The sequence below is a fragment of the Euprymna scolopes genome, chromosome 5 (assembly GCF_053919585.1).
Source record: "Euprymna scolopes isolate OS-2025 chromosome 5, ASM5391958v1, whole genome shotgun sequence".
NCBI classification, from domain to species: Eukaryota; Metazoa; Mollusca; class Cephalopoda; order Sepiida; family Sepiolidae; genus Euprymna; species Euprymna scolopes.
In genome coordinates, this window is record NC_136486.1 from 28,770,060 (window position 1) to 28,793,729 (window position 23,670).

Here is a 23,670-nt window from a genome sequence, read left to right on the forward strand (position 1 = left end):
TTATGGCAAACTTGAGAATCTATACAGAATTTCGAACAAAAGCCTTTATTTTATCCAAATGAGTTTCTTGATATCATTCCATAACCATGACAAGGTTAAAGTTTTAAGCGATTTGTAATTATATTCTTAGTATCGCCCGTATAAAGGATTGAACCTTGGACTTCTTGAAGGCTTTCATTTGAACTTATTACTTAGTACGGTTATGTGCTTGGCAACAGGTACTTACCAAATAAGAGCAAAATACCGCCTTGAATTAATGGTTTCATTCGAAATCCCCGAGTTCGACAAGCCGCTAGTGAAGAAGGTCGGAGTTTATATCAACAAGGATGTTGTGAGAATAACATTTGGTACAAGAATAATAATACAAATTATGAATCCTTATCTACAAAACTCGGAAATATTACATTTCACTTTTTGGAAATTGATTTGATTTGTTAAATTTCGTCGTTTTCAAAGTACAGTTACCTTTTTATTTTAATTATTTAATGTCGAAACCCGATACATAGTAGTAAAATTTGCCAGTCATGTTTTTTCATTACTTTTTATTATGTGTGCCATAATATTATTCTTACTATTTAATACTAAATAATTATAGCCTCTCTTATTTTTTCATATAGAAATATTTTAATACTATTTTTAATACTATTTTATTATTTTTCATATTTACAGATGTTGGAGCAGAACTAATTCAAAATACGGAAGCTTTTATAAGGCGTGGAGAGAACACCGATTTGTCATCGTCATAACATGACAGAAATATATAAATATGTTAAAAGATGATGATCATGGGGTTTTGCGGTTGAACAGACTCAGTTAAAATGTGTTAACAACGGAAAGCAATACAAGGACATGTTATAGTTTATGGAGCATTAAGATTACAACCGTACCAACACATATATAATTATTTATTGTGTCTTCTATTCAGGGGAGATAATCTCCCACAAGCGAGATAAATGTTTAACAGTCATTCTTATTGCATATTAACCGTCTTAATAACTTCGATTTCACGAATAATTTATCATGTAAAATAATTAACCTCCAAAACCGGACCAGATGAAACCCACATGGAGCTGACAGTGTCTTAATGGAATTAACCAGAGGAGAAATGCCAATTATTCCCGTAGAAGGACTGCTTCGTGTTTTTATGGCCAGTTTTATTGATTGGAGTGCAAAAACATGCAACTTGGCTGTAAATGATGAATTATAACGGCATGAAACAGCGAGAAACACACAAACAACAAAGAACTATTCGTATAAGGCCAAATGATCTAAAACAAATATCAAAACACAAATCGTCAAATCTTAGTAAACCACAAGATAAAATAAACAACAGTGATTAAAATAAACTAATAAAACATTATTTTTGCATATTAATTACTAACTTAGTTAATAAGTTAATAATACGTTAAAAGTCGGACTAACATATTATGTTACTCTCATATATCGTCCATTGTAAATTGACGTCACGTGACTGATTAGTCATCATCATCATCTGTAATGGCATTAGTTTCCCCGATATTATGCTAGTAAGAATTCTTTGTAGAAAGATATTGGTAACTTACGTGAGAGACCACGTGTAGATAGCCAGCATTCTAAGTGAAAGTGATTTTTGTGGAGCAAACTGGATTCGAACTTGAAACACCCTGGTCATCAGTCCGTGTCCTTAACTACTTATTATTGATTAGGTAATCACTATTAAATATTTAAGTAATATTTTTAAAATTTCCCAAACCGATATCTACTACAAATTGCTGGAAATAATTATACTAAATTAACAAAAGAAAGAAAGAAAGAAAGAAAGAAAAACAAACAAACATAAATTATAATCCATAAATATAATTATTTATAGAGTTTGAATGGGATTTAGCGAAAAAATAATTTCTGTAGGACTATATTTTTGATTGGAGAACACAATCAAATCGATCACAAAATCTGGAAAGCAACCGCATCACTACCTTGGATATACCATGTTATTCTGAAAAAGGAGTCCATACAAATATGTATTCGTGCGCGGAGACTGCAGTGCGTGCTTTATTTTGGACTATTATGTTGACGGGTGAGTTTGGTTTCCATTTATTTTCCTCTGTTATTTTCTTCTCGTTTTTAACAGATAAATGAGAAACATTGAGGTTAACAATTTGTATTATTCTCATCCTGGGTGTTATGCTCACAATGCTTCGGTCGATGTAACCTTCGACCTTATTCAGGTGTCTAACTCGGGAATCTTTCTGTGTGAAATTCGGGAATCTGCACGGAATTTTGAACAGAACCCTTTATTTAATCCACGAGGATAACATGCTCTCGTTCCGTCAGCCATCACCGAGTTAAAATCTTAATTAGTTAGAAATTGTATTCTGAGTATCGCTCGCACTGAGGATTGAACCATTAACCATAACATTTAGCAATAAGTAATAATCTGTGGAGCTAAATAATAAGATTTTACATCTAAAAACAGAAATAAGTTGAAGACTTCCAAAATTCACACTAGAATTGTTCAGAAAGGCCCATGGCATAACAGATAACGTACGTGATAAAATTCTGTTAAATATAACACATTTATGGAGGTTGAAAGTACAATCTTCAGTGCAGGCGATACAATTGCGATTTACTTAGGAAAATGTACTTTGTCATAGTTTACGGAACAAAAGCACGCGTTCTGTTGTTGATTGAATAGTTTCTGTTCAGAATTTCGTGCAGATTGAACGTGTTAAAGATTATATTTCGTCAGTTAATAATTTTTGAGTGAATATTAAGCCGATAACACGTATAATCAGGCGTAACAATTTTTTATAGCATTAATATAATAATTATAATATATAATAATATATTATAATTAGATTAATATATTATAATACAATAATATATATTAATATATAATAATATAATATAATGTTAATAAATATGATTGTGTTGAAATATGAAATATTAGATTCATACAATTCTAGATTAATGTATTCCAGGAGAACTTTGTCCAACGCAAAAGTTTGAAATTTATTTTTGTTTTATAACCAACATACGGTTTACAAACAGATTAGTCAGATTTAATCCAAGTATTAATGCTGGAGCCTTTCAGGGGTCCATCCCAGGCCCAACTCTCTTCGTGATCTACATTAATGATCTTCCAAATCACATCCTTACATCATTTGTAGACATTTATGCTGACGACACTACCATTTATGGCAACACACTAAAGGCCGTAAACGACCAAGTCCTCTCTGATTCTCTCTCCTCTGATCTTGAGCACGTATTACAATGGGGAAAAAGGTGTCTGCTTACTTTTAATGCATCTAAAACTAAGCTTCTATCTTTACATCCTCGACGCTCTGATGCCCATCTGGCGTCAATTGAAATGAACGGCTCTCGTCTTGAGAAGACTTCCTGTTTTGACAAGCTTCTGGGCTTGACCTTTACTCCTGATATGAAATGCAACACGTATATCAAATCCATTGCCAAGGTCGCTGGAAAATGGTAGGATCCTTCTACCGCTCCAGTAGGTATCTCACTCCTGATGCAATTCTCTACCTAGATAAAAGCCAGGTACCGCCAACGATGGAGTACTTTTGCCACATCTGGGCAGGAGCTGCTAGAAGCAGTTTATCCTGCCTTGACAGAGTACAAAATAGACTTCGTAACTTAGTGGGGATGCCATTTTCTCTTCCCTGGAACCTTTTTTTCACAGAAGAGACGTTGCAAGCCTGTGTCTGCTTTATCGTTATTTTCATGACAAGTGCTCACCTGAGCTTCAATCTACGCCCCTCCCCCTCGCCAATCTTTCACGGAAAACACTCGTCTAGCCAAAACAAGTATCAATAATTTCTCCAACACTTTATCTGTGCCTAAACCTCAATGTAGATTCCATGAATAAAGCTTCTTTCTTAGAACTGCACGACTGTGGAACTTTGTTCCGATTGCCTGCTTTCCAGTTGACTACAATCTGATTGTTTTTAAGTCCAATGTAAAAAAAAAGATCTTGATGAACCATCCTTCTAAGTAATCCAATTTACAAAACTCCCACTACTTATGTTTCTTACGCTATAATCACATTGACTAATGCATACTCATTAACCCTTATCTTCGAGTGGCCTTCGGGCCTTGATAAGTGGTGATTTTTGTGTAAAAAAAGTAGGTCGATTCCCGACTGATTTAAAAAAATCTATTTATACATTTTTCCACTAATGTTTCACCACTTACCAAAGCAGAAACTCACGAGAGGATTAAGAACTATATTTAATTCACAGTACGACTCGACAGATAAGTGTTGGCATTTAACTTCTAAACGACCATGTCGTACTTTGTAGAGAAGTATTTCCGGGGTTAACGTATTCTACATTTTGGAAGTTCTTCAGAAGAAGCCCTGTTCATGTAAATTCCATTGAATAATAGGTGGGAGAGAGAGAGAGAGAGAGAGTTTGTCTGAAAAATGAAGACCATTTAATCATCCTAGGGATGATGGATGGCAGTTTGTTTAAGTGAAGTTGGTTTGCGCAGAGTCAGCTCCACTCTTACATTCTAACCAGCCTGATAGACAGGGCCGAGACAGCTAGAGGCCAGATACTGCATGGTCTGCCGGAAGTGTCCACATCCTCCTATATACAGCGCCTGATATTCAAAAATGGCTATCCATCAAGTATTGGCTAAGCTCGACATTGCTTAACCTCAATGATCTAAGGAGAACCCATTTGTCAACGCGATTTTACCGAATCTTAGGTACACGGAAAAGGAAAGAGTTTTTTTCAAAGTTAGAAGAAAGACGAGTTTTTCTGAGAAAGTTTTACGAGGTGGGCAGAGCTTGGAACCCAGTCGAGTAGCTAGAATGGATTAGAGAAAGTCTAGCAATATTTATCGTGTGATAAAGAGGAAACAAAAAGAGGAAAAACTCGGAATAATCATAATTATATTACATTTAAACTTCTGCGTGTTAGTACAGTCAGCAAATCAGGAGACCGGGAGGAGTAGCCCGAAAGAGGTTAAGTGTACAAGACTTTTTGGTATCTCTACAGTGAAGGAGTTGGATTTTGTTGCTAAACAGATTCGTCGAGGAAGTACAAGTGCAATGAATTCATCAGAGGACATTCAATTAAAGTACTTGTAAAACAGGCGCAGGGATGCAATATTGCGGCGATGGGACAGGGGTTGGAGCTTTGTTGATAGTGCAAGGCCTATTAGATGGGAGATTCTTTTTTTTAACCCTAAGAGTGAGAAACTAGTGGTAGATACAGCAGCGTGGATGTGAAAACCATACGCCATGCATCGGCGAATGGTGTCTTTGTAAAATGACAGGATACTATTAGGTGTGAATAATTTTCTAGCACGGTCAAGGGAACCCACCTTCTTTGCAGCAGCCTTTGCAATGCCCTCAATGTATTTGTTCCAGTTCATGTTGACTTATTTCTTCATATTGTATAAAGTATTCACAAAGTTATGCCGTGTTAAGCGGTAACTCTTTAATACAAAAAAAACAAAAAAAAACAAACAAACAAATCAGATGAAGACTCCGACGAGAAAAAAAAAAAAAGAGAGGAAATGAAAAAACCGAGCTATAAAAATCCGAGGCCGACCTCTACGCGCGTCTTGCAGTAGACTGTTTAACACTATCATTTTTATATCCCACCATTTATCGATCTCCCCCCACGCTCTATACACACGCCGTTCTTGATAAAGCACTTTAGTTCAACTCCGAACATTCAACCCGACTGTCTACTCGCAATTCCCTTGCGCTTTCCCTGCCTTTCCTCATTGGCTGCTACGCGAAAAACCCGACCTTGCCGGAGATAAGGTAATTTGAGAAAGATAACAAAACGGATCTATCCGCTCCTTGGAAAAAAAAAAAAAAACACGCACCCAGACCTACCCCACCCTCCCTACCGGGCACATCGTTTAGCCGCAGTCTCTACAAACTAAGACTTATCACAAGTATCATCTCATATGCTTTGGACATGTGGTACACATACAATCGACATCAATCAGTGATCGTTATACTCAAGGGAAATTCTAATCTATTTTGAGAATTGTTTAGTAGCAATCGAAGCTCCTGCTCCTGCACTTGCTAATGAGTAAGTTTGAATCCCACTAGTTGATCAATACATCAGATCATGATTGGCTTGTTGCGTCTGTTTTATGGAATAGTCAAACATTATATGAGTTATTTAAAAACAAAGCAGAATTCTCCCGTAGAAGATGTCTCCCTGTTTACTTTCGCTTCTTCTCGCTCACATACCTCTATTCCGAATTCGTAGCGGCGGGCCGATATCAGTGGACATTTTTTCTACTAAAAATGGTCATTAACAATGTTTTTTTTTAAATACTTAGCATATTTCAAACTGATATAAATTATTTCACAATAAAAATAATTAAATTATCACAAAAATATTTTTTCTTAAACCGAATTATTTAATCAAGTGAAAATTCTATTTCGTTTTAATTGATCACTAAATTTAAAAAGCTAAAGTATTTTTAAATTAAATTCAATTTTAAAATATTTTTGTTGATTAAGTTTGTCAGGTAATTTACTAAAATAACTTTTTGCATTTCGTAATCAAATAAAAAGTGGAATTTGTACTTGCTTAAATAATTCGAGATGAGAAAAAATCTTTTTGTTTTAATTTCATTATTTTTATTGAGAAATAATTTATATTAGTTTGAAATATGTTAAACATTAAATAAAAGCAAACCATTATAATTGATCGTCTTTGTAAAAAAAAAAAAAATCCACTGATGTCGGCCCACTGGTACGAACTCGGAGTAGAGACACGTGAGCGAGAAAAAGAGAAAGTAGTTCAGGGAGACGTCCCCTACAGGAGAACCCAAAGCAGATTACCCATTTTATACAATCAATTAAAATCGAAATTCTTTTTCAAACATAGACGTTTTTATTCACTTGCCTCTCAACGAAGCACGCTCAATTAAGCGACAAGCGACCATTTATTTCATGTGTATTGCAAAGAACAGCTTGAAAACGGAAACAAAAGAAAAAGCTTAAAAACAGTTTCAAGACGTTAAAAGTATACTGGTCGGTAGATAATTAAATTCTACTGCGTTCGTTATATAATGCATTTGTTATGTTTTACGATTTCTCGACTGTGAACTATCCTGCACTTTCATCATTTATTCTGTTGTTCTTACTTTTCTTTCCACGAGGGCAGAGTTATACGCGAATCTGTTTTCCATGTGGGGGAAATTGAGCTCCCTTAGAAGCGTACTCTGGATTGAAATATTTAATAGACTAAACAAGACATCAGGACATAAACTACTCTTTCTCTCATAGTAGAGACGATTTCAAATGAATAAGTGGTACTTTAATCCTGATCTAGTTTCTATAATCAACTAAAATCGAAGTTCTTTTTCAATCATAGCAGAGGTTTCTTACTTGCCTCCCCACGAAGCACCAGCATTTAAACACCATTTATTTCCAGGATATCGTAAGACAGCTTGAAATTAAAAAAAAAAAAACAACAAACAAACTTAAAATCAGTTTCAGCACTCAAAAAACTATACAAGTTGGTAGATAATAAGATTTATAGGAGTATAGATATAGATTTTCTATCTATTCTCCGATAAATTTGTAATTATATTGATATTTATATTTATATTAAAAAAAAACTTTTTTCTATCTATTTAAAAAGAAAATACAACTTTGTTATATATGAATCGCGGAATTGCATTCATCAAAAGATCTAATTAATTTGCATATTCTTTTAAACATTCATTTTAATTAATTCCCTATTATTTTTTTCGGTTTTCTTATGGTTTAATCATCTTTAGTTAACTATTACGTGTAATTATATTCATGCAGATATTCTACATGATTTATATTTGTGTAATATTTGCGTAAAAAGCTTATAATAAACCAAACCTTATATATATATATATATATATATATATATATATTTAAAAAATTTCGCCTACCAAGCCCCTCTATCAATTTTTGGTCTAAAAATATGAAACTTAATATATAGGGTATTCGGACCAATGCGAAACTTTATATTTGCGTTTTAGCCAGGGAAAATCGGTGCAAAATGTGAAAATTAAAAAAATGGAATTTGCCAGGTGAAGGTCGAACGACGCCATTACGATTATGCATGATTAAGGTAATAGCTATTGGTTAATGTGTTAATTTTTGGCCCTAGAGCAAACATAAAAACGTAAAAAAAAAAAAAAAATCGTAAGCTAAACGTTTTAGCTTCGATTCTCGGTAGTGGCGCACGAGTCATTTATTTTTAACTTTTAAAATCATTACTATATACTTACTATATCCAATATAATATAATAAACATGAAATATGCATTAATCAAAATATATTAAAGCATATTTTCCGACAGAGAAATACCGGAGAACCTGCCGGTATATATATATATATATATATATATATATATATATATATATATATATATATATATATATACAGTCCTGGTCAAAATCATAAGACCACTTAAGAAAGTAAGCGTTTACGCATATTATCGAAATTTTAATCAAACAAATGGTTGAAACCATTGCCAAAAGGGAAAATATAATGGAAAAAATGAAATCTGCTTCATTCGAAACCTTAACCCTGATCTAATAATTATTTTTTAAAAAACAAACATTTTCACCTGGTCATAATGATAAGACCACTTTAATAAAATCGGCTAGTTTTGAAAAAAATGAATACGAAAAGCTTTCTATGCTACTAAAAGCAACTTGTTAGTGGATAAAAAAAAGATCTTACTAAATTATAAATGGCAAAAGGAAAACCATTATCAGAGTTTGAGAGAGGAAGGATCTTTGAGCTTTATAGGGATGGACTCTCCCATACATCCATTGCAAACGAAATGAATCATAGCAAAACGGTCATCACAATTGTTTAAAGAAATCCAGATCAATATGGGCACAAAAAGAGTCCAGGTTAACCAAAAAAAAAAAAATAAAAAAAAATAACGCCATGACTGGATCGCCGTACCAGAAGAAGTTAAAAGAAAACAAAAAAAGACAGTATGATCTCAAGGCGATTGAGAAGCCAAACAGCAGCAGAATGTAGTCCTAAAACCATCAGAAGGCGTCTGAAAATGAAGGGTTTCAATCATTTAAACCAACTGCAGAAACCACGTCTTCTTGAACAGCACAAAACTAGCCGACTTAAATATGCCGCCAAATACCAGACTTAGGATGAAGAGAAGTGGGAAAATGTAATTTTCTCCGATGAGAAAATGTTTAATCTAGATGGTCCAGATGGATTTCAATACTATTGGCATGATAAAAATTTGCCCAAAGAGACTTTTTCAACTCGGCATAGTGGAGGAGGGTCTTTAATAATCTGGGGTGCTTTCTCGTCAGCTGGGACCCTAAAGTTGCAAGTAGTGAAAGGCCGGCAAACATCATTGAAGTACATTTCAATGCTTGAAAATGCTTCTATCAGGACTGAAGGTCCACGTCTGTGTGGAAGAAATTTGATTTTCCAGCAAGACAACGTTGCGATACGCACTTCTCGACAAGCACGAGAATATTTTTCTTAAAATAATATAGAATTGTTAGATCATCCAGCATGTTCTCCGGACCTCAATTCCATTGAAAATCTTTGGGGATGGATGGCAAAAGAAGTGTTCAAGGATGGAACCCAGTATGATTCGATAAAGGAACTTTCTGATTCAGTTTTCAGTCATGGGATAAAATTCCTTGGCAACTGATAAAAAACTTAGTCGCAAGCATGCCAAAGAGAATTTTTGAAGTAATTCGTAATAATGGAGGCTATACTAAATACTGAGACCTTTTTTTAGTAATTTATAATTGCCTTTTGTTAGATAAATTATCAGTGGTCTTATCATTTTGACCAGGTGAAAATGTTTTTTTTTTTTTTTAATAATTATATAATTATTAGATCAGAGTTAAGGTTTCGAATGAAGCAGATTTCATTTTTTTCCATCATATTTTCCCTTTTGGCAATGGTTTCAACCATTTGTTTGATTAAAATTTCGATAATATGCGTAAACGCTGACTTTCTTAAGTGGTCTTATGATTTTGACCAGGACTGTATATATATATATATATATATATATATATTTTTTTTTTTTTAATATAATTATCCACTGATACGTGTTTCGCCGTCTACAACTCATCAGAGGGGCTGAATCTAGCGAGATTCGAATTGAATTCATTCAAGATGTATCGCAAAAAAAAAATAACATATACCTAAATCCCGATATATTCGAAGAGTCAGCGAGGGGTAAGAGTTTAGGCTTCTTACCATGGGGTCCCGCTTTCGAATTCCGCCAGATTCAGCTACTCTGATGAGTCGTAGACGACGAAACACGTGTCAGTAGATAGTTATATTTGAAAAAATAATATATATACCGCTCCCCATGTGGGGGTAACTCGCATTTAAGTAAAAATGCACTTTCGTAAATAATTGAATTCATTCAAGACTTATCGCGAAAACAAAAACAAATAACGCACGCACGCGCACACACACACACACACACACACATATATATATATATACGTCGGGATGTATTGCATTGCTACTCAGCTATGAAAATGAATCGCGGTTAAGTGAGTGTGCGTGAGAGAGAGAGAAAAAGAGAGAGCGTGGGTGTATCAGAGAGAGAAAGAGGTAAAACAAAGAGAAACACTTTAAGCAAAAACTGTTTTAATTCTTGTACATGTTTCCCGAGAGCGGAAGTAAAGGCTCGGTAACAACTCCACTCCATATTAATTAAAAGCCCGGCTGTTTAATATACTGAAGCCGATTCAGCCATTTATCACAAGAACATTATTCAGCTGCGTGTTTAGATTGGATATTGCTGCTGGTTTATGAGTCGTTAAACATGCATGTTTTTGTTAGTCTTTAATGCAAATATGGAATACAGGATCGTTTATTAAATGTAGCGAATCCATATTGTCCATTAAACGCGGCACATAACTCCAACTCGCTGTTCTTTCTGAAGCGACCTTATTTGGGATGTTTTACAACAGACAGCAAAGGATTACTAAATGACGCTCTTTTTTCTGTAGCAACGCGAAATTGTCCAGGAAAGGGTGACTCTAAGATTCTGATGGATTCTAGAGATCTGGCCACGGGAAAACGGGAAAAGAATTTGTTTCTAATTTCTTAAAAATGCACTTAAATATATTTCGATTTGATATTGAAGTGCATGTTTGGGATATCGTGAAGTATATAATTCATATCAAACTTTATTCTTTCGAAAGTTGTTTACACAATATATATATATATATATATATATATATATATATATATATATATATATATATATATATATATAACAATGTATTTATTACCATATATATATTATATAATTACATAAATTAATATACAAAGAATTTTATGCGTAAATTTTCAGTATTTATTTCAACAATGCTCAATAAATACGTAGAGCTAGATAGTAAATTATGAAAATATATATAGCAATTAAGCTTCACAAAATATTTCGCGTTTCATTCCCGTTAGAATTAGTCAGGCTTATGCCTATGCCTGACGAATTCTCACGAGTAACAACGCTGGGGAAATCAGTAACGACTAAGGCTGGGGCGTTAAATGTTCTGGTTTTGATTCTAGTGAATGGAACCCAAGTCATTTTTATAATTTTGAAATGATTATATATTGCATAATAATCAATAGAAAATTGGCTCTAAAAGCTGTATATTAATAAAGTAGCCGGAAGAATTCCCCTCTGGCAAAAGTACAGTAGGTTCGCAACAACAGATTCCACATACAATCCAATACAGTTAGGCTAATAGCCACTATCTTATGTAGCTTTCGAACATCATTTCAAGCACATTCAGTCGTGATGATAAAATACTACATTACATCCTACGAACAACATCACCCCAATAGCAACATTGATAGATTGAGTAGCCTCTAATTCTCTCTCTAATATATAGTCCTAACACTGCTATCAGTAGTCACCGGGAGGAATTCTATACGTTCCACAGATTCTGTGATTACACGAACCGTAACTGGCTCATACATACATAAATCTAACACAATCTTTATAATTCCGGATCATAAATAACAAAGCCCTCCCCGCCAAAGTCCCTCAATTCTGATTGGCTGAGCTCTGATAATTTTTATATTCACGATCCAATTCTTCACATTATAAACGAACTGATACTAACATTAAAACATGGTGTCACTAAGAAACATATAATTTCGCCCGGCGTCAAGTTCATTTAATACATCGGTCATTTCAGTCATGTAAGATTGAAAAATACAAGAGAAAGTCATTAAACGAACGTTGAATAATCAGTTTACTTGCTTTCTTTTACAAAGTTTAAAACACCCTACCCTCTATGAAAATCTCCGTCGTCGTCGTGGTCAAAACAACAACAAAAGAATTACACAGCCCTTGCGTTCGATTTTTTTTACCATTGAAAACACTTCGTAATACAAACTGGTATTCCGTTCCCTTTATTTTATTTTACTCGAGTTTACACATTGTCTCTCGCATATTTCTTTTAGAACTTTTAAAATATATTATCCGCTAAATCATTCTCAGTCGTCGTCGAAAACCATAACAAACCAGATTCCCTCGGTTTAAACCTTTCGCTCGTGTTTTTATCCCATTGAAAACACTTCCGTTTGTTTTGTTTTCTTTCTTTTTATTTTGATACAACACATTTCGAAATACAAACTTGAGTGCACCCTAACAATTGGCACCCCGCTTACATATTTACATTTTCGGATTTTTTCAAATAATTCTGCAGATTATTATCGCTTGGACACTAAGCTACCATATTATAAAAGAACATTGACACAAAAATGATCCCTTCCAAATCTTTATAGATATAGTTTTATTTTTATATTTACTATAACGCTGCATGTGAAACGGAAAACTCCTTTCCAAATCTTTCAATATGCAGCGAAATCGACTCGCTTTACAGAAAAGTGTTGTCCGCGGAGAAATTAGAAACATACGATCCATATACTTCTCCGCCGTAATGGTTTCGCCTGCATTAAAAAACTAATGGATGAGATCGGTCTAGCTACAATCATATGAGGTGTTATATATATATATATATATATATATATATAATTTATCGAAAAAATATTATAGTTATAAAGTTCTTTTAAGAGATTAAAGTTGAGCGCTACTTACTGAATTGAAAAAAGCTGTCAATTAGCATACATCCATCATTCCAAACTTCCTGTTTGTAGAATACTCTCACGGCTGTTCATTATGGCCCCAAAACCCTTATTTCGGGCTTTTTGTGTGACTCGGCGTTGTTCGTTACGAATCATAGATAATGACAATCTAGAGACTCACACCTTTCAGGGGGGGGGAAGAATTTTTCAAGTCGGTGCATCCGTTCGAAAGTTTTATTGGTATGTACACATAACCATTTATAATTTTATTAATAGTATATAGAAGATAACGTTGCTGGTGAAACGGAAACCTGATTTCTAAATCTTTAAATGTACAGCCTTTCCTGGTAGCCGAGGGTCTAGTCGATAAGAATTCGCACAAATAGTATAAAAAAGACGACAAGGTCAACTTTGGTAATGGAGGGTTCCAATTGTTCAGGTACATTCTAACATGGTTTGGTAGACCTGAACAATGCTGACCCTGGCCTTTAGTTTTCAACTTTTCAGTTTTTCGTATTTGCGGTGATGGTCCTGGATATGACCTTAAACTATATCCAGTGGTGAGGCTTGGGGAGTCTGGAGCCACCCTTTAATTGCCATCGCTCCCAGGTCGACTCTGACCCGGAGTGGTAGTACTTGTTAGTGTCCCAACTATGGGTTAAATAGAAACCGATTTGAAAACAACAAATATATTCTATTAAAACGTTTTTTCTTCAAAATCTTTGGATTCGGCATTAAATAACCTGAAAAAGGTTGATATGCTGTGAAACAAAAATAACCTTATTTTCCGGCGATTATAATCGATTACAGGCATAAGTTTAAGATTACAAAAAAAAAAAAAGAAAGAATTGGTGGACCTGAACAATGCTGCCCCTACAATTTCCTTTTTATTTTCACTTATTCGTAAATTTTTCAGGCGATTATGAGAGCTTACGCGCTTAAATTTAGAATTATAACGTTCTACTACAGTGAACACCCATATTTTGTCCACTCCCGTTGTTAATGCTGTCACTGGCATTTAGATTTTTCCTTTTCAATTTTCCGCAAGTTTCTACGGCGCTTAACTTAGATTTCACGCTTAACTTTTACATTGCTAAAATACCTTGAAAAAATTGTATGCATCTTAACCAATGAGAAAACATTTAACGGCTAGGAGCAGCATAAACAACTGGCATGGGGCAAAAAAGGTGTGTTAAATTTATTAGAAAGTTATCATTACAAATTGATCCCCGACTATCTAGTCATTAAACATACTACCTTCATTTTTTTTTATCTAAAAATTAAACATGTACTCGATGATAATCGCCGGAAAAAATTGCGACAAAGTGAAAAGGAAAAATTTAAAAGCAACGTGAATCATTGTCCAGGTTCACCGCAGTGTTTTGTGGTTATTTCTCTTCCTCGTGACACAATGTTCCTTCCGGAATAATGCACTGGGTTATAATTAATTTTTAGTTCATTCTTTTATTTTCATTATAGATTAGAGGCAGGCAGTAACACCTGCTATCTAATAGGCCACACTACCCTACTTTTATTTGACACGTTAGGTGAAAGTACAGAATGATTACAGCACATAATCAAATCCCTATGTTAAGAATTGGTTTATAGATGCTAACGTTGTTACCTCTGCACGGTACATTCGTTTTGACTATGGGCAACAGTGACTGTTATTTTAATGGACCGGCATTGGCTCCCACTAAAAACTGTAGTTAAATTGTTCCTTTTACAGGGGGGGGATACTTCCACCAGGAAACGCTGGTACATAGGTCCTTCTAGTGATAAATAAGAAATCTGCATGAATTAAAATATACTTATGAGTATGTTACGACTGGTCAACGCAGGACAGTCTGCTAGTATATATTATATTATAGTATATTATATTATAGTATATTATATTTAATTTAATTTAATTTATTTAATGTGTTTTCCTGTAAAACACCAGCGCTTTCTAAATTGCCTAATACAAAAAAAATCAGTTGACTACTCTTTTAAAATTCTTACTCATAATCTATCTATCTATCTATCTATCTATCTATGTTTCATTTTTGTTTTAGGTTGTTCCGGTGTTTATTTTCCCCAAGTGGGTTACTGGGGTTATTTAACACCTGCAATGGAAACAGGAAGCCCAGTGTTAAAGCTCTACGCAATTAGGAGTGTCGAGGATATTAGTACCGGGCTGGTTCATTACACTTTGGGCCAAGTCTCAGAACTGAAGACCAACAACAGTTATACATTATATTTCAATATTACCAACGATGGATGGATAACAATTATAAAGGACCTCCCGTTTTTGAAAACTGGTAAGTGAAAAATCTCAAGTATATATCTTATCTATATATCTATAAAAGTGGACGTGTCTGTGTGTCTTTGTGTGTACATTTCCCTACGCAATAACTCTTTTTAGTCTACAGACTCGAAATTTGATATACAGGGTACTGAGATTTGGGAAAATCTATGAGATCAGTTTTCGGTCAGAAATTTCGCTGTTAAGGGGTCAAAGTTCAACGATTTAACCTTTGAGAACTCTATCAAACTCCTCCGACAATTTTGGGTCTAAACACTTGAAATTTTAGATATAGGTTCCTTGGACATGGATCTAACTTAATAACTTGATTTGAGCTCAAAACAATAAATGTTAAGGAGTCATAATAGGGATTAAAGTAAAAAAAAAATGGACTTTTTTTTTTGCTCAGCATACACTTCCAAACACCCGGGCAAGGCCGGACACCCATGCTGGTATTATATACATTTAATACTTCTATTGCCATCGAAATCGTTTTTAGCCGATTTTTAATCAAATCGATTGATTACTTGCTCTATTTGAGGATTCACTGCGGTGCAGCAGGAGGAAGTTTCATATACATCCCCGCGGTGGCTTAGTCCAAAATACATTGTCGTCTACATTGCACTTTGTGGACTAGGCGCGTACGCAGACCCCACAATTTTAATGAATCATCATTATGCCAGATTAAACATACCCATTCCTGTGTCTCGATACATCTTCTATCATTATATGTGATCAGTTTTCTATAATAGTCAACCATATAGGAGCCTATTCGTGACCAGACACACACGCAGACGCTCAACTTTATATTATAGACTAGCAGAAGTACCCGTCATTGACTGGGTTAAAAAAAAGCCCACAGAAAATGGACTGTGATTGATGAAAGTATGATAGATTATGAAAAGGAGGGGGTTGTAAAGAGATAGGTTTTGATACTGTTGTGGTGGCAACCACTTATTTGCATATGCGAATAACATAACACTATAAATGGCAAGCCTAGGTTGGCCTTGGTGTGTCTTACTCAAATGCCACCGGAAGTGACGCCGAAGAGCGTACATGTCCTCCCACCAAGACTCTCTGACTCGACACCGTCATTTGTACATATTGTAAATATACCTTTTCTTTAATACACTTATTATTGCGTTATCTTGTTGTTTGCGTCTTCATTGTATTTCCTTACTAATTATTGTTCAACCTTGCAACCTCAACACATATACATCCCCGCAGTGGCTTAGTCCAAAATACATTGTCGTCTACATTGCACTGTAGAGAGAGAATCCACTGTTTATTTTATAAGCTTTTATATAATGTTCTGAATTAAAGTTTAAAATGCAAAGATCAGATATGGTTCAGTTTTGTTCTAAACAGAAACATTCATTTCGAACGCGCCCCTGTCATTTAAAAGAACCTACTGTTTATTTAATACGTCAGGCTCTTCTGCATGTGCAGTGATAAAACTTCTCAAATGCATTTGTGATGTTCAATTGTACAAGGGTGTTAAATTCAGTCAAGAAATTATAATTTAAAATATTGCAGCATTAAGAATTGATTATATAATGTTATAAATTGAATTTAAAAAAAAATCGTAATGCTGCAGTATTTTAAGTTATAAATTTATTATATTTTTTACTAGAATATCTTGTCCTTTTCTTTTCCAGTTTTAAGAACTAGTCCTTTACTTTTCCATGTTTAAACTTGACAATATTACTTTTCATTCTCGCATTTTTCATATTATAATCAATGATTTTTTCAGGCTACCATTTAATTTACTTATTCCTTGTTTAATTTCAATCTTATTTTTTGCTCCCATAAACACATATATAATAATAATGTACGACACTCGCCTGCTTTCAATAACCCCCGATTATCTCCCTTTCATGGTTTCATTCTCTCTGTTTCACTTGTTACTTCTCTTTCCTCGACAGCAGTGAATTGGTAGCAACAGTAGTCGCTGAAGCGACGTGATTGCTATGGGAACCAATCATAAAAAGCGTTGCTCACCTCCTTATATATTTTTACGATTTTGAACACCAGAAAATTCATTATAACTTTTGTTTTACTGAACGAAAATTGAAATAATTTTTAAAAATATAGCTTAGAAGGTGATCTATAAACTGTAATAATTGTTTGAAATTTGGTCGAAAAATGAGTGTGCGGTGAAGCTTTAAAGCAGTTCTAAATGACTAAAAGTGCCACTTAACCATGTATTCAAACATTACTGTGTTTGAATGATATATATTAGAGATTGCTGTTTGTTTTAAGCATTACTGGAAAAAATATGTAAGAGTATAAAAAGGCTATAGCAATGCAGGAAACGGGGTGTTGAAGTAATGTGACGTATAAACAAACATCGACAAACGAACGAAGATTTTGTAGTTATATTTTTTATAACTTTGTATATCTATTTTTCCCCCAATAACAAATACAAATCAGTAGATATGAACTGACTGTTTGAAATAACCGGGATGATGGACGTCTTTAATATGTCGAGAAAAACATCTCTTTTTCAAAATAAATATAAAATAAAAGAAACAAACAGAATGTCGTACAAAGGGAAAATATTGTAAAAACGAAGCAGGAAGTAGGATCAGTTCAGCTTTCAAGCAGAAAACATGACTTATTTGAAGTCTAATTTGTTTAGTATTATAATCAGTGTACTGTTTTTATATATTGATGCATAATATTTCGGTACTTATTACCTTTATTATCATCGTCATTTTTACTCCTAATTCCTTTATTTATTATTGTATTATTTAGTCAAATTATAGTGAATGAGAAAATCAGTTAGTATTTTATTCAGGCCGGAGACAACAGTGGTATATGAAAAAGATAGGGGTTGTCATAAAAATTAGGTTTATGATCCTTGAGGGTAAATTTAGGGGTACCCGGAGAAATTAATTACGTGAAGTTATGAATGTTCATAGAATTCAGTGGTTAGCCTCAGAATTAATAGAATCTAAAGTCTTACGAGGGACTATTTTATAAGATTTATTAAGTTCTTTATACAAAAGCCTTTTATATGTAGGATAGTCAAGTTTATATTAATTTTTGTCTGATCAGCAGGGACGAATATATGTTTATTCTTTTTAACTTTCTCGGCAAAATTATTTATTTTTCGAGTAACCGGATTATAATGGTGTTTTTGTTTCTTAAATTTATTTTTTCTGACTAAATTTAACATGGAATTCTCAAACTCCTCAAGGTAAGGGTTGTATTTGGGGTGCGCAGTGGTTTTTAATCCGTAAAATTTGGCAGCAAATATTTCAATTTTCTTTTGTTCTTTGCGCACAACCCCGTGCCCCACCTCCCTTCCTCTCTCACATCCCGCTCCTACTTTTATTCTTCAAAAGCTAACCGGACGCAGCCTAATAGCGACTTATGTGGCCTAGATAAACCAAGGCATCCAACATATCAACAGAAAAAAATTAATAAAGACAACAATATAGAGAACATACAAAATTAAAAAAAAGCTCACGCTTAAGCAACAAGTTATAAACTAAAAAAATAAATAAATAAGAATAAATAAAAATATAAACATGTTAATTACCTAATCAGACCATACATAAATCCTCCCCTCCTCACATTTGCTCCGAGGCCCCTCATAGCTATCTAACTTCCGCTCCATCATCTAGCACGCTTTGAATCGATCTGTTACGTCCACCATTTGAAAAGGTATTTTTTTCCGAAATTAATAATGGATATTGTCGCAGACATAGCAAGTAAGACATTTTTACCTAATACAACTGAATATATATATATATATATATATATATATATATATATGTACTTGTTGATTTGTAAATCGCCACTTGTTCTCTTCTTCTTTTACCAACAACGACTATATTTCATTCCTCGCATTGTGATAGCCTTCTAAATCTCTACTATATATATATATATATATATATATATATATATATATATATACAATGGTTTGTTTGGAGTTTAAGCTTTTATTATCGCAATTATAAAGGAGACACTGATTTTTTAAAAGAATATTTATGATAAAAGAAATACTTGACTGTGATTATGTTGTTGATATGTGCGTCCGGAGATTGCTCGTCAGTCCAACTCGAGCTCAGAATTATCTCCGGCACGTAGGCAACCTGTGAAATGATTCTGTATCAAAGTTTGACAGCTCTGTCTATTCGAATAGCATGATTGCTCTCGCGTTTTACAATGCGTGCAGGTTCAGCAATTGTGATCACTTTGTGGCTAGCAGTATGCCTGGGGCATCACAGCATTAAAATGAAAAGTATATGTACCATGAAAATAGTCACGCAATAGAATTAATCTTTTTTTTACTTCGCCCTGAATTATTGTCATTTTTCCATTCATCTATGGAAATTATTCTCCTTACTGAGGATTCCAACTTGGAATCGGATCTGTTGTTTCACACCTTTGTTTGAATTGGAAAAGCAGTAATGTACGTATCCAGCTCCAAAACACTCACTGACTGTCAATATAGTAAGAACCCCCCCCCCCACCACCACCACCAAAGCTCAAATTCAGTAAAAGTTCATCCAAGGCTTAGTAACCTGAGCTTAATGCTTTGTATCAGTTCGGTGCAGAAGTTATTGCTACTTTTTTAGAAGGAGCATTTTTAAACGATTTTAATTGATGTTATACATAAGGTTATTATTTAAATGTAATTAATTTAAAACTTTATTTCAAATTATTAAAACATTAGTCATACCATTTAATTAATTAGAACTGATGAGTAATTTGTATTATTTATCCATTTATTTATTGCAGACTATTATCCTCATCTTTCTAATTGTTGTTTCAAGACGTTTCGGCCAACTATTCCTTTGGCCTTCGTCAGGTTGTTAACTGCGACGGCGTTCCTATCCCTTCGAGGTTAACAACCTAACGAAAGCCAGAGGAATAGTTGGCCGAAACGTCTTGAAACAACAACTAGAAAGATAAGGATAATAGTATTCTCATCTATGTTGACCACAAAAAAACAGAAAGGAAGTGATCTTCCATCATGATAATGCTCCTCTTGACACTGCACTGTTGGTTCAAGATCTCTTAGGAGAATTTGTTTTGTAAATCCTGATTTAGCTCCCTTGAATTCTCATTTATTTTCATAATGGACAACTAATTTAGATGGCTTTAGGTTAACATCACAAGAGGATATTGAAGATAAGGCTGATTCATATTTCACATAAAAACCTAAAGAATTTTACAAGCGAAGCTTTTATAAACTCTTTGGCGGATGGAATGAAGTTATAGAGAGCAAATGTCGTTATTGTTATGAATAAAAATTTTCAAAAAATACAGTTTTTCATTTTCAAAAGAAAAGAATCTTTTTCAAGTTCAATTCAAAAAGTTCTTGTTTAGCCGTCTCCTTAAATAATCAAATTGTACCCAATTTCCACTATTACCGATCAATACGCTGTTTCTGTATCGATGACTTCATTAACACTTATCCTTAAGTGGCCATTAGACCTTAATGAGTGGTGACTCTAATGTAAAAATATATAAGTTTCTCGCAAGAATTTAATAACTCTTCCCTTTTTACTCATAAATTTATTAAACGCTAACATGGATACAATAAATAGGAATAAAAAAATAATATCAAAGAATTTAAGATATATGGTATAGAATAGTTCTCTGGAAGAATTAATCATTGCGTACAAAATGGATTCAAACGAGGAATAACCGAAACGAAAGTGATTCAGCCAAGAAAGTCTAATAGAACTTTGCAAATTAGATCTTTGTACCTTTTGACAACATCTAGTTTGGGTGTATTTAATTCTTATGACTAGAATTTTCAGTTTGTAAAAACGGGCAAAAGTTATAGTCCGTTTACTTAGAATGAGCGCTTTATGCAAAATGAATCGTTGAATGTGGTTCAATGTGTACTTAATTTGCATTAAATACTAATCCCTATTAATTTCTATTAATCCCTATTAATACCTAACTGTGCATTGAACACATATCAAAATAATTAGAACTCTACACCTTATCATAATAAAAGTCCATTAAAAAATTCAGTCAGATTGGCCCAGTAGTTTCCGAGAAAAACTGAAAGAGACAGACAAACTTACAGACTAAGATATTTTTATAAAAATCGTTCCAGACAAGGCATGAAGCCATTTAATTCAAGGGGTTGAACAAACAATAGTCTTCAAAATCCAAAACTTGCTTTCGATATGTACTTGATGAAACAGATTCTGACCCAGAAAACAAATTTTTCCCTCATTATTCATTTTTGCTTCTGGAATGTGAGGACTAAAGAACAAAATAAAGGAAGCAAAAATTACGCGACTGTCGAAAGTAAATCCAAGTTTCACTTTCTACTCCCCTTAAATTATAACTTCGGGTCGACTTAGTAAGAGACACTTTAGACGCGAACCAGATAAATCTATAATAGAAACATCACCTGTCTGTTTAAATGTATGTATGTATGTATGTTTGCATGTCTGCCTAAAACTTTCGACAGAGGCGACGAATTTTCACGAGATACGTATCGTTTTGAAGCTCGATCCTTCAGACAACAAATATCGAAAAATTGGCTAAAGACATTAATGGACGCAACGGCAAAGACGCCACGTTTTTTATTCACGTTTTTTTCCTCCTTCACCGTACGGGTTCAAGCTTGCCTGCCTACTACCACTTTTTTTTTCGCTTAACACCCCCCGAACACCCGGTGAACGCCGTGCACCCGGGCTAGTATAATATAAATAAACGATGCATTGTATACGATTAACTAAATACAAGTTGCTATTTAACCCATGGGAGAAAGGGTTAATAATTTTCCCAACAAGATTTGTATATAAACAAGCACAACAAATTCAACTGCGTTTGAACTTGGCATAACTGATTTAATAGTCTACGTCGAAATCTATATAGACAATACCCTTACCCTAACATATTTCTGGATACATCTAGTAGTTTTATGATTAAAAATTGCTTGCCGGGTTATAGATTTAAATCGCAACTATCCAAGTTGACTCATGGCACGTGTTTTTAAAAATGACGCAGCAGTTCTGGATGCATCTCGATGTTACTGTTCGGTATCAATAGCGGTCAGCAACAGTTTGGCATTACAGAGACAAAAAAAATGCAGCACTTACTTACGTCAATTGCTATTTTTATGTGCATACTGTGCATAATGTGCACACTGCGTTCGGTCAGTGTTATCGGTCATCTTGGCTGGAGCCGCAGTTGAACAAATATTTTATTCTGTTTATATTAATTTACTTATCGATATTTTCCTCCTGATAAAAAATGAGTTAAAAATAGAACCAGTGTAGAAAGTTTTATGCATAAATTTAATGCATTCAAAAATAATGGGAAACCAGTGGCTTTACAATGATACTCTGGGGGATATTTAACAGCAACAGGTCGGTTGAAATTCACAAGAGGGTCATAGTTGCATTATATTCCCGAGTGGGGAGATGACGGCTTGAGCTCTTTGCAATTCTTCTAGGGAGGTGTCGACATTCTTCTACATACAGCACCTAGTATTCCCAAGTGGTTACTCATCTGGCACTGACCAGACTCAGCGTTGCTTAACTTTGGCGATCTAACGAGTGTCAATGTGATTGTGCCTTATATAAAGGAAAGGGGGGACTATCTGATTAACAGTTTCAGATCAGCCAACTATTCAGTTAAATAGTCTTCACATTTATTCGTTCATTTCGTATAAATCAGATGACTGTATTGTTGGCATTTGTTTCCCTGGTATCTTTCTAGTTTGAACTCTTTCTAGAAAGATATCGGTTATTTACAAGAGGGACAACACGAAGTTTGCAAATATCATAAGTGAAAGTGTTTCTGTGGAACGTACTGGATTCGAACTTTGCACGCCCAGATTTTCAATCTGTGTTGTTGGCAACTGTTACCCCCCATTCTTTAAATCAATTTAATGACTGTCATTTTCTGGAAAAAAATGGTTATTTAAAACCGTACTATTATAACGTTGCAGTGACAAACAAGCAAAAGAAATAAATAAAAATCCGGGTCGGCATTTTTTTCTTTTTTAACAAAAGTTTTTATTAAACGTTACTTTCTCGGCTCGACACCACTTAAAACGTATCTCACTGCCACATGTCAAACTAGCCAGATCCCGTTTCTCTTTCCTCCGACCGCAAGCCGGCCACAGTCGGCCCATTCTCTTCCTCGACTTTACAAATTTATTTTCCTCGATATCCACTTTCCTTTTGTCGACCACGTGGTGCATTCTTTTTCTTTTTTTCTATTCGCTCACACTTCCTAATTTGCATATGCGAGTTTTTCGGCTACTGCTGCTAATCTCTTCGCAAGCCAGCCATCCTTCGCTGCTGCTAACATTTTTCGACACTAT

The 23,670-nt window shown here is 34.2% G+C and overlaps 1 protein-coding gene and 1 long non-coding RNA gene across 5 annotated transcripts in view; both read left to right on the forward strand.

Moving 5' to 3' along the window:
* Window positions 1–1,796, forward strand: part of LOC145276757 (uncharacterized) — a 216,781-nt gene extending 214,985 nt beyond the window's left edge. The window contains exon 2 of the long non-coding RNA XR_013868010.1: window positions 670–1,796. This is a non-coding gene — a long non-coding RNA (uncharacterized LOC145276757). The remainder of the gene's footprint in view (window positions 1–669) is intronic.
* Window positions 1,797–1,856: 60 nt separating this feature from the next.
* The window catches only part of LOC145276756 (proto-oncogene tyrosine-protein kinase receptor Ret-like), a 343,334-nt gene continuing 321,520 nt past the window's right edge, over window positions 1,857–23,670 (forward strand). For all 4 annotated transcript variants that reach the window (XM_080128000.1, XM_080128001.1, XM_080128002.1 and 1 more), the window contains exons 1-2: window positions 1,857–2,056; window positions 15,127–15,372. In XM_080128000.1, the coding sequence (XP_079984126.1) occupies window positions 1,999–2,056; window positions 15,127–15,372 (304 nt within the window). In that variant the 5' untranslated portion in view covers window positions 1,857–1,998. The remainder of the gene's footprint in view (window positions 2,057–15,126; window positions 15,373–23,670) is intronic.